This window comes from Hyla sarda, chromosome 2 (genome assembly GCF_029499605.1).
Source record: "Hyla sarda isolate aHylSar1 chromosome 2, aHylSar1.hap1, whole genome shotgun sequence".
NCBI lineage: Eukaryota > Metazoa > Chordata > Amphibia > Anura > Hylidae > Hyla > Hyla sarda.
In genome coordinates, this window is record NC_079190.1 from 241,049,256 (window position 1) to 241,061,631 (window position 12,376).

The 12,376-nt window shown below is 38.6% G+C and overlaps 1 protein-coding gene across 2 annotated transcripts in view; it reads left to right on the plus strand.

The window, feature by feature from the left end:
- Positions 1-12,376, plus strand: part of AP2B1 (adaptor related protein complex 2 subunit beta 1) — a 94,150-nt gene that overhangs the window by 74,210 nt on the left and 7,564 nt on the right. For both annotated transcript variants that reach the window (XM_056556729.1, XM_056556730.1), the window contains 4 exons: positions 2,360-2,506; positions 5,144-5,289; positions 6,275-6,404; positions 10,881-10,965. In XM_056556729.1, the coding sequence (XP_056412704.1) occupies positions 2,360-2,506; positions 5,144-5,289; positions 6,275-6,404; positions 10,881-10,965 (508 nt within the window). The remainder of the gene's footprint in view (positions 1-2,359; positions 2,507-5,143; positions 5,290-6,274; positions 6,405-10,880; positions 10,966-12,376) is intronic.

A 12,376-nucleotide genomic window follows, 5' to 3' on the forward strand; every position in this document is an offset into this window, starting at 1 on the left:
AACCTGCTGCCATTGAAGCCAGGTTCCCTTTAAATACCTGACTAGTGATGTAATGCCTCGGCCACACTGCAACCTGGGAAAAGCTGAGGCAACACTCACATGTTCTGATAAAAATGAACATTGGGGCAAAGATCTCATAAGAATTGCGCGACCAGCCATGAAACACAGACAGACGCTATATTGTGAACTAACTACCTTCATCCCTGTAAAAATTAAATTAAAAAAAAACACCTTGAATACCCCTTGTATGTAAATGCTGATTTCATAGTGAAAGTTTGCTTAGGGCACTCATTCGAAAGATTAACTACCGCTGGGTGAAATAGATGCAGCCACATGATCTCTGTTGGCCAATCAGCCATGAGGGCTATGCTGATGAGCATGTGGTGTACAAACTCTTTTGGACTGGATACAGAAGTGCCTACAGACTTGTTTATTTAGGACGTCTAGTATATGCTTTATTGTATATCATTTCTATCAATTACAAAAATCTATGATAATTTGCACGCTATAAACTCTAAATATGTGGTCTTTTGTAGCTTATGTTGACTTCTTTTTCTTTGCATTTTGTCTATTTGATTAATTCTTGCATGATAATTTGTGTTTGGTGTGTTATTTGGGCATCTAATGGTTATGTGTCTAAGTTAGAAAGGAACGGCTGGTATTGTTTTCACTTTGCACAGTTCATACCACACTACCAGATTGTTGCTGAAACTATGTTCTCCCCCACAACAGATAAGACAACTTATATCTCTATGAAGCTTCACCTTCAGAAAATATATGAGAATATATGTTCATGTTAGCTTTTATACTGATCCCAGATTGCTGCAAGGTTTACCTGAGAGGTGTGAATTCCTTCCCTATATTAGATCAGTCTGCAGTAAATGGATTCCAGACTGTTAGAAACTTGTTTGCAGCCTGCTAACTGATAACCCTAACTGCTAACGCTGGAGTGGATTCAGATACATGCCATTAGAAATTGGTAAATCATTTTTAAGCTAGGATAAAATACAACACATATATGTCACTTCATTCAATCACTTTACCCTATACTTAGCAATTTGTAAAATATTACAAATCTAATCCTGTATATACACATTGATCATTTTGCCTATTATCTGTGTAGAATAGGTTTTTTGGCCTTGATGTGACAGATGTTAGTAAAAGAAAAGGTTAAACCTTTTTTTTTTTTTGTGGAATTACTACATAGCATTTTGGTATTTTCGGTGTTTTGGATTTTGTGCTAGTTATGGGGGGAGATTTAACAAAACCTGTCCAGAGGAAAAGTTGCTAAGTTGCCCATAGCAGCCAATCAGATTTCTTCTTTCCTTTTTCAGAGGACTTTTTAAAAAATGAAAGAAGCGATCTGATTGGTTGCTATGGGCAACTCAGCAACTTTTTCTCTGGACAGGTTTTGATAAATCTCCACCATGGTGTTTTTCCCTACAAGGCAGAGTATTAAAGCCCAAAAAATAGGATAAACTTTAAGCGAGTGTGTCACTTTTATTTTGTTTTCCTGTTAAGAGACAAATATTGAAAAATATTTTTTTTTCAATCTCATTCTGTTGTCTGATTTGTAATTTTAGTTTTTTTGCATCATTATGGGGCTGCTATCTTGCCTGAGCTGTTTTTAACAGCATTTAGTGATATGCTTTACTGCAGGACCCATCAATATAGACAACAATAGTCAGAACCTGTCCCTTTCAAACGATTTGCAGACGTTACTGGTCGTTCTCTGTGACCTTTTCTTTTTTTAAATCAGATATTTATTATTATTAACATTTTTTAAAGTTAACAAACAATTAAAAAAAATACACAACAAACTTGAGCAGACGATAAGGGCACTTCCCGGCACAAAGATTCAGTAGAAAAGCCCACTATGCAGTGTAAAAATATGTAGAACCATACAACTCCATATAGTTCTACTCTACCAAGTCCATAGAAATGAGACCTCATAGAAGTGAAACCTGCACCTAAATAAGGAAATGTCCATGACTGAGAGACCCCCCACCAGCCAACCAGGTTAGACTACAGACCAGGGAATTCTGTGACCTTTTCCGAGGCCATTCCGCAGGGAGGGGGGATGCTGATATCTGCTGTAAATGGTGGTGGATCCAGTGTTATCTATATACTGGTTTCACATTTGACTGTAATCCTGTCTGTGTCGTGAAGAAAGGCATTACTGGAAAATTATCTATATAGAACAGGAACTCTCAGCTCTAGTGGCCAGAAAGAAAACTGCAAGGTTTCAGCATCATTATCAAATAATTAAAACCTGATTGATTAAAACAATAGGTCATTTCCTTATGGCATATTCCCTTTAAGAAATTAAGATACCGACCTACAGTTTTTATTCTTACAGGTGGGACAAACCTTCATTCCTTCCTCTGTTCCTGCTACATTTGCTCCCTCTCCTACTCCAGCTGTGGTCAGTAGTGGACTCAATGATTTGTTTGAACTCTCTACCGGCATAGGCATGGCTCCAGGAGGATTTGCTGCGCCAAAAGCTGTAAGTATCACTGTATTATTGAGACCAGTGGTGGTAATGTGTAACATGCTTTTCATACCAAATTTCCCTTTAGGGTCGGTGACCTCCATAAATCTTTACCAAAACAAGTATAGCATGGTTTAAAAGAACAGTTTTTACCTTCATAGCTCAATTATCTAAGGTACAATATAGGTAGCACAGGGAATGCTCTGTAATATTCATTGGTGTTTTGTTAAATTACAACAAAATGTACTGAACCTTTTTGCATGGAGCACAGCAAGTATTTTATTTTTGCAGACAATTAGCTATTCATCCCCTGCAGTGAAGTTTAGTCAAATTGACTCATTTTCCTCTTCTTGTTACAATAGTCAATTACCTGCAGTTCTTGGGAGTCAGGAAAGAATTGACTAGAGTCAGAAAAGCAGATGTCATTCTGGAGATTCAGCTTCTGGGTGACAGTACTAACCAGTCGCAAAGCTGTAAAAAGAAACAGGGAGGCAGTTGCCCACACAACATTGTAGATAACTACTTTCCTTTCCTACCCTACGGGGAAGAAAAGGAAAGATGAACCCTGATTTCTTTTCAATAGACAAATCATTGGTCTTACATAAACTTTTTAGACACGTGAGCTCCATGCTCGAAAGGGGTGTGGTTTAGTGAATAGTGGGAGTAACTTAAATGCACTCATGTGTACTTAAATTTTGGCACACAATTTTGCCATAAATAAGCCAACTAATAGATGGTGTTAACCTAAAAGATGTGTTTGATCAGCCTGAGCCACTTTAATACATCTGGCACTTTCCCAGTGCAAACTTAGATGGACAGTCTATCTAAGAATTAGACCATTTTTATTTAATTGCCCCCAAAATCTCCACTACTTGCTTTTGTTTCTCACAGGCTGCCTCTTATTTGCCTGATTTTGTTAAATTTGATAAAGTTTGCTAGTGCTACACTTTGTCCTTTTAGATAAGCTTAAAGGGGTATTCCAGGAAAAAACTTTTTTTTTTATATCAACTGGCTCCAGAAAGTTAAACAGATTTGTAAATTACTTCTATTAAAAAAATCTTAATCCTTTCAATAATTATCAGCTGCTGATGTTGAGTTGTTGTCTTCTGTCTGGCAACAGTGCTCTCTGCTGACATCTCTGCTTGTCTCGGGAACTGCACAGAGTAGAATAGGTTTGCTATGGGGATTTGCTTCTAAACTGGGCGTTTCCCGAGACACGTCATCAGAGAGCACTTAGACAGAAAAGAAAAGCTCAACTTCAGCAGCTCATAAGTACTGAAAAGATCAAGATTTTTTAATAGAAGTAATTTACAAATCTGTTTCATTTTCTGGAGCCAGTTGAGATATAGATATATATATATATAAGTTTCCTGGATAACCCCTTTAAAATCTAAAATATTCTATGTCAATGGTCCAAAGAGAGAAAAGAGGATTTAATAAATTTTGTTTCACGATCCCCCACCCCTACACCCGGCATAGTGCAGCTAGAAACCTTAAAGGGGTATTCCAGGCCAAAACTTTTTTTTATATATCAACTGGCTCCGGAAAGTTAAACAGATTTGTAAATTACTTCTTTTAAAAAATCTTAATCCTTCCAATAGTTATTAGCTTCTGAAGTTGAGTTGTTGTTTTCTGTCTAACTGCTCTCTGATGACTCACGTCCCGGGAGCTGTGCAGTTCCTATGGGGATATTCTCCCATCATGCACAGCTCCTGGGACGTGACATCATCATTGAGCAGTTAGACAGAATACTTCAGAAGCTAATAACTATTGGAAGGATTAAGATTTTTTAATAGTAGTAATTTACAAATCAGTTTAACTTTCCGGAGCCAGTTGATATATAAAAAAAAGTTTTTGCCTGGAATACCCCTTTAATACACCATTGCAGCGAAGTGTCCGGGACCTCTCTGCAGTGAGCAATTCCCAACCCCTTCCCTCTGCTCTTGTGTAATGGCCCTATTTCTGTCACACACAACATTTCTAAACTGCGTTTACACAAACAATTTATGTAATAAAAAAAAAAGTTTATATTTCTATATTTTATGATTCACTTGGAAATAAGTAAAATGTTGTCTTGGATGAAACCTCTAGTAAAATACAAATGGGAGAGATTTATCAAAACCTGTCCAGAGGAAAAGTTGCTGAGTTGCCCATAGCAACCAATCAGATTGCTTCTTTCATTTTTCAGAGGCCTTTTCAAAACTGAAAGAAGCGATCTGATTGGTTGCTATGGGCAACTCAGCAAATTTACCTCTGGAGAAGTTTTGATAAATCTCCCCCAGTATCTGTTAAAATACTATGTCTTAAAAGTTTTTTTCTGTATCTATAGAATGAGTCCATTCTTATTATTCTTCTCTCCCTCCATTATATTCAAACTGAGTAATATAAATAACTATCAATATATATCTAGAAAATGAATAGCCTTGCTCTTAGCAACAAGTTGGGGGTCAGGCACCTAGGAATTCAGATTTTTCATATGTGCTTAAGAAGTAGGCTATTGAAAGAAATACAATACTACTGGCTCTCTAGGGCGAATTCTCCATTAATAAGTATGCTCAGCAATTCCTGTTAAATGCATTCGATAGAAGAAACATTGAGTCAGTTTGTTAATTGGGTAATGTAGCAGTAATTCTCATGTGCACCCTTTACTAGGTTTGGTTGCCTGCTGTGAAAGCAAAGGGGCTGGAGATCTCAGGCACATTTTCGCATAGGCAGGGGCACATTTACATGGACATGAATTTCACCAACAAGGCTCTGCAACATATGACTGACTTTGCCATCCAGTTTAACAAGAATAGGTAAGACAAGATTCTTAAATAATTATATAAATTTAAATGTTTAAAAATGTTGTGCTTACTTATTGATTTACGTTTTCTGAGATTGCAGTATCAATAGCCTAGCCTTATATAGGCCACCAATATCAGATTGGTGGGTCGGTGACCCTCCGCACAACTATAGTCGTCTATATGATATTTACAGCTCTCGGCTATTTCCAACAGCTCCATAGACAATGAATGGAACAGCGGTGCGCAAAATAAAGGAGCTGGGGTGCCATGCTGGAGATCTCAGGGGGGCTAGCTGTAAAAACTCTCACATAGAGGGGTAAATATAGTTTCAATGGGGGAAATTTATCAAAACCTGTGCAGAGGAAGAGTGGTGCAGTTGCCCATAGCAACCAATCAGATCGCTTCTTTCATTTTCCACAGGCCTCTTTAGAGGCCTGTGGAAAATGAAAGAAGCAATCTGATTGGTTGCTATGGGCAACTGCACCACTCTTCCTCTGCACAGGTTTTGATAAATCTCCCCCAATGAGGCATAGTAAGAGCCTATACAGTGGCACAGGGAATGTATATTTTGAAAACACAATTTTCCCTTTTGTCTTAATGGCCTATTGGATATACATGTGTGTGTATATATGTGTATATATAAATTATTTATATTTTTCATCATGAACCTTATTCCCTAAAATGCTAACATCTATAAGCGATGGCAGAATCTACTTCAAGCTCTAAAGTTGAGAGAAGATGTCACTTTATGGCTTATACTTATCTTTCCAAAAATGAGTGCTGTTATACTTGTATAGAAACTGAGTCTTTCTATTGAAACAAGTCATATCTGATAAAATTATGGCTGCATCTACACCGAAGACCAACCAAACCAGAGATCAAGTTTTTTTTTCTTATGTATAAAAAAAAAATCCATTATACTTAATAAAATGTAGACCCGTTTTCACTGGCATCCATTCACAACCAGGTGCAAAATAATGCTTTTCTTTAATTTCAGCTTTGGAGTAATTCCTAGTGCCCCACTGGCTATACATACACCCCTCATGCCAAACCAAAGCATTGACATCTCCCTTCCTCTCAATACTCTTGGACCGGTCATGAAAATGGAGCCACTTAACAACCTCCAGGTAGATAATGACATTGTTTTTGCTATTGAGATATATTTAGCTATGGCATACCATGGAGCTGGGATGTAGTTTCAGTATTAGTTCTGGCTTTTAGTTCGCTATATAAACGAGGAGCCAGATAGTAGCAGACGTTGTGAACATAGAAAACAAGAAGAAAATTCTGTATGTATCCAAAGACGGGGCACATACCAATTGAAGCATATTTACTGTATGAAATAGCAGCTTAGCTGGGGAGTGCTGGTTCATGTATTCCCATTGAGCCATCTGCTCAACCAATTCATTCCTACCGATGCATTTACAAAAATCAATTAGGATGTACCACCCATGCCAGGCATGTCATTAGCTGAATTCCATCTCCTACATGACTGTTCTGCTCCCTTTTCCCTTGTGGCCTCTTTCCAGATGGGTGGCACAAATGCAGGTGGCAATGTGCCCTGGGTTCACATCCCAATCTGTGACAGTAATCATTTTTCTTGTGTTAGAAAGTCTTTAAAGAACTTTGCAGGGTAAAATTGCATATGTAAAATAACCCTTTTTTATCGTGATGCTCTAGAATTGATTTGTGGCTATACAGAACTACTTTTATTGGATTTGCTTTTGTTATACTTGCTGTTCTTTTTCATTCTAAAGAGACCTTTGCTAGAGTATACTACAGTGACCCCCACACAATAATCCCTTATAACACTCTTCCCAGCCTTTCGAAAAGCATAACTTTTCTCTAAGAAGCCGTAAGGTTATAAGCCGTGTCAATTGTCTTCTCGATAGGGAATGAAAGAGAGACACACGCACATACATACATATATCAGATCTGTAATAGTTATTGAATATGTTCCTTTTTTGGTTGTATTAATAATTGTACAACATCAGAGTTGTGGGCCAATCTCTTCCCAATGCAATGTGTGCATCATTAACAGCACTTTTGCCTATTACAGTGCCCATTTGTTGAAAAAGTGGCAAAAGAAAACAGATGAATTATACATTTAGTACATCTCTGAAGCCCTACCTGTATTTGGGGGGGGGGGGATGGTGCAGAGGCTTTTCTGATGGAAAATACTTCTGTGTAAAAGTGACCTAGATCCTACCTCAAAGTGTAAGTCAACATTTTTCATTAGGAGTGAAAGAATCACTGCTTCATGCAGTTTATTAGGTTTTTTCATTTGTAGGCTGCACATTATATTCATTTCAATATGGAGCATAGCAGACAGAGACTTGCAGCCATTTATGTTCTACCACAAAAATACTTTACCTTAATTCTTATGCTATCAAATGAATTATAAGCTGTCTGTAGATGGAACCTGCTAGCTAATAAAATCAACCATGGCACTTTTTCAAGCAAGTGGTTTCTGTAGTATGGGCAGTGTACTAACTGGCAAGAAGTGACAAGTGTAATGTGACCTAGCAGACTTGTGCCAACTGTGACTAGGCTTTAACATGGCAGGCGATGTTAAAAGTTGGTGTATTAAGAAGGAGTATTGAAACTCCTATTTGAAAGGGAACCTGCCACTAGACTTTCAGCCACTACATTACCACTATGTCATTACACTGCTGGGAAATAGCTTTATAAACACCCCCCTGTCAAGTGTTTGTTTTACCCATTATGTATGAAAATAACTTATAATACAGTGGCCCTTATTTAATAAAAGTGGGGTATATGTTTCTTTGTGGGTTTTAATTCCTTACAATTTATTTTCCACGGTATTTACTAAGGTTTCCCTACATTTTCCACTTTTCCTACACTTTACACCAGCTCTGATCTGTCGGGTTTCCTCAGCTCAAATCCACCACATTTTATGTGGAAACCTTAGTAAATATGTTGGGATTTTGTGAAAATGTCGGGAACACGCCCCTTTTTCGGAGACCACGCCACCTTTTCCCGGTGGTCATGCCCCTTTTTCGGGTTTTGTTAGCAAAATGGAGAGTTAGTGGTAGGTTTGCAAAATTCTGGTGCAAAATCTGGTGCAGACAGAATTTCTGGTGCAATGCGACAGAATGTGGTGCACAACCCGACAAAACATATCAGGTTTTCAATAGTAAATGAGGGCCAGTGTGTTTATATAAAGCACTCTAGAATGTAGTCCCTGTGTCATTGGGAGTCCTGGTTTGACTGACATCTCGCAGTCTACACTACATTATTAAAAGCCAGCTCCAATGGCAAACAGCATATAGGCAGTGAAGCAAGATGTACTGGCCTCTGCTTTGTATGTGCACAGTGCATTTGGTAGATGCCTCTGAAGCTTGCTTGTAATTATGTATAATGCCTGTGGGAGTTCAAGCAAACCTGAACTGCATGACTCCTCAGGAGATCAGGACCACCCTCATGACTCTTTTCAGGAAGGTTTAATGTGGAACCTTTCTTTCCATTTAAAGCAAAATTAAAAAGCATTTATCCTTAACCGGGACACTAGTAACATTGTCTGACAGTGGTAAAACATTTTGCTTTACTAAAGTTTAATGCCATTGTAACTCTGCTAAGTTCTCATGATCTACTGTTTTCTGTGTCCAGTATATAACAGTAGTGTTCTGTACTGCGGGTGAACCAATGCGGGGTCTCTGACTTAGATACCTACCTTCAGCCCGGTCCCTCTGACGATCAGCTTCTATGTATGCTGAATTTCCGCCAGGGAAATTTTAATATTTATGGCCACTTGTCACGAGCCCTTGTGCCTACTGAGCGCTCACGTGACCAGCAGCCATGAATATTCAAATTCACCTGGAAGGCTCGCCTATATTAGTCAGAGACCCCGCATCGGTCTCCTGTTCACCCGTACTGGGTATATTGGGTTTAGTGTGGTAGAACAGGATGTCCGTTTTCCTTTTAATAAAAGATCTTCTTACAGCATCATGGCCCCTCAGAAAAACAGCAATTGCTTGTGTTCTTTAGAATTTGCTTTGCCAGCCACTTAATGACACGGAAATTCGGGGTACAAAGACATGTTCATTATTGTGACAGAAGTGCAGATAGTGAGATAACAGTACACCCCCCCCCCCCTTCATCCACAGAGACAGACAAATCCTTCCAGTAGGACTCCACACATTGGTTTCCCATGAATATCAATATTTGTAACATAGTATAACCCTTGAGTTATTTGACAACCCTGTAACCGCAGAACAAGAATGAGGCTCTTCATGAAAGAAGCAATATAGATGGTTATTATAAAAAATAGTTGTGTTCTTTTCAAAATATAACTCAATTAAATACATTTTATCATAATATTGTTATATATAAAAAAAAATGTACTAATGTTTGTAATGCTACATTCACATGACCTAAGCAGACTGCATTCGATGAGAACATCAGCATACTGGCAAAACTGTATATTGACGTATAACCCATTCATTTTAATGGGGTACTCCGGTGGAAAACTTTTTTTTTTTTTTTTTATCAACTGGTGTACCCCTTTAATGGACCAAACATAGTCTACTGGTGACAATTGCTTAGTTTGTCATACTTTTACAAGCTTATACAATTTTTTTGCTGGTGCTTTTTGATTCTTGCCAAAAAACTGTAAGCTCTTGGAATTGGACTCAATGTATGTAGTCAGCAGTAGGCCACATTTTGTCCATTAAAATCAATGGACATGGCATGGAAAAGGTACTGTGTATGTCAGCATACGATTTCTCTGAATGTAGGTTAATAATCAAGTGTGAACATAGCCTTAGCTTGTGTTTTACATATGGTTCCATTTCATCAAGCTTTTATCTTGTATTCTGTCACTTTTAGGATAAGGTCCCACGTACAGTTTACGCAACTTATTTCAAGCTGCTCAAAATCTGCTGCTGCTGCAGCAGGAAATACACTCAAATCCCCAATCACCATACACAGGGCTATCCGGCGAAAGAACACATGTGTTTTGGAGTCATACCGGCGTGCGTCAGTCATGGCGGCGTGCGGCCCCGGGTTCAAAATTCACTGCACACACAGGGCTTCCGCCGGAATGCGTGTATAGTAATTGGGGATTACGCAGCAGCAGATTTTGTGCAGCGTGAAATACGCTGTGTAAGCAGTACATGGGGCCGTACCCTTATTAGTACAGCATGCAACACTTTTTTAATTTAATTTTATTTATTTTTTACAGCAAAACAATAGACACCTTGATGGAACTTGATGGACCCCATTATAAGTTACTAGGGTCCATTCGGTGCTGCTTGTTTTCATTTTAATTCCGTTTTTCTGCGCCTGCGGTCTGTCTAAATAGAAATACTGAATTCACAACAGAGATGTGGACGCAGCCTAATTCACTCCTGTCAGTAATAACCCGTAAGGGCCTTCATTTATTTATAGAACAGTGTATAAGTACAGATGTCACTTCTGTTAACACGCCTGAGAGAATGATTTAGAAACCGTCAAGTAGAGATGAAGGGTTAATGGATGTTATGAACCCTTCAGATCAGCTGTGGGATCTCAGATGCCAGGGTCAGGACGCTAGTTGTAAATCTAGCAAGTTAATTCTTGGTTCTCGCTCTTGTGTGTGATAGGTGGCTGTGAAAAACAACATTGATGTTTTCTACTTCAGCTGTCTCATCCCTCTACACGTCCTGTTTGTGGAAGATGGCAAAATGGGTAAGAGGCACATTTGCATGCAGGGCACTTTACTGCGGACCCTTTAGTACATCATTAGTCTAATTCATATGCAGCTAAAATGAATACAGTTCCTTTTCGGGTTCATGGGACTTAATAAAATTGTTATGTTGTATCTTTGGAGATGTAAGATAAAGCAGTATTGTGCACATGAGTATTGATCTAGATAATCTAACCTGCTACTGACAACTGTCCTGCATACTGCTCTGCCTGTGTAGGGCTTTTGGGGAACTCCATCTGTACTGTTCACCACAAGCAATAATCGGCACAGGATACATGAAAGTAAAGTAGTTTTAAAGCAGCGTGAACCCATTGCTGCCACTCATTGGGGAAGATTTGACACCTTTGCAGAGGAAAAGCTGACCTGTAGCTTATAGCAACCAATCAGATTGCTTCTTTATTTTTAAATAGGCCTCTGAAAAATCAAACAAGCGTTCTGATTTGTTGCTTAAGGTAACTGAACAAATTTCCTCTGCACAAATTTTGATAAAGCCCTTTTTCATTGATTTTGTTCTCTTACTATACATTGCATCCAGAGAGTTTTTTTGACTCTTTTACATTTTGAAATAAACAGTAAAATCACAGGATCTCCCTAGATCCTTGCTCTGTCAGGTTGGATGGGACAGTCAATGGAAGCTATTTTCAGGTCACTGAATTGGGTTCAAGGCAGGGAGCTGGCTGGGCCACTCAAGGGCATTCACAGAGTTGTCCCTAAGCCGCTACTGTGTTGTCTTGGCTGTGTGCTTTGGGTCATTCGGGTAGATTTATCAAAACCTGTCTAGAGAAAAAGTGGGGCAGTTGCCCATATCAACCGATCAGATTGCTTCTTTCCTTTTTAAAATTACTCTAAAAAGGGAAGAAACAATCTGGTTTCTATGGGCAACTGCATCACCCTTTCTCCACACAGGTTTTCATAAATCTCCCCCAATGTCTTCTTGGAAGGTATTAGGGATAGTCTGAGGCCCAGAGTGCTCTGGATCACGTCTTCATAACAATATCTCTGTACTTTGCGCTATTTTTATTTTTTTTATTTTTTAGCACAAGTCAGCTACGTAAAAAAGGAAAAAAAATATGAAAACGTTCTGAATGCATTGTAGAAGTACAAACCATTCATTTTTATATTATAGTTGTTACTGATCTTCTCCCCTAAAATTAAAGACCGGTATAAAGAATGGAAATTTTGGGGGGGATTTACCAAAACCTGTCCAGAGGAAAAGTTGCTGAGTTGCCCATAGCAACCAATCAGATCCCTTCTTTCATTTTTAAAAAAGGCCTCTGAAGAATGAAAGAAGCAATCTGATTGGTTGCTATGGGCAACTCAACAACTTTTCCACTGGACAGGTTTTGATAAATCTCCCCCTTTAACCTTGAGCTTAAAGGAAATTTCTTGCTA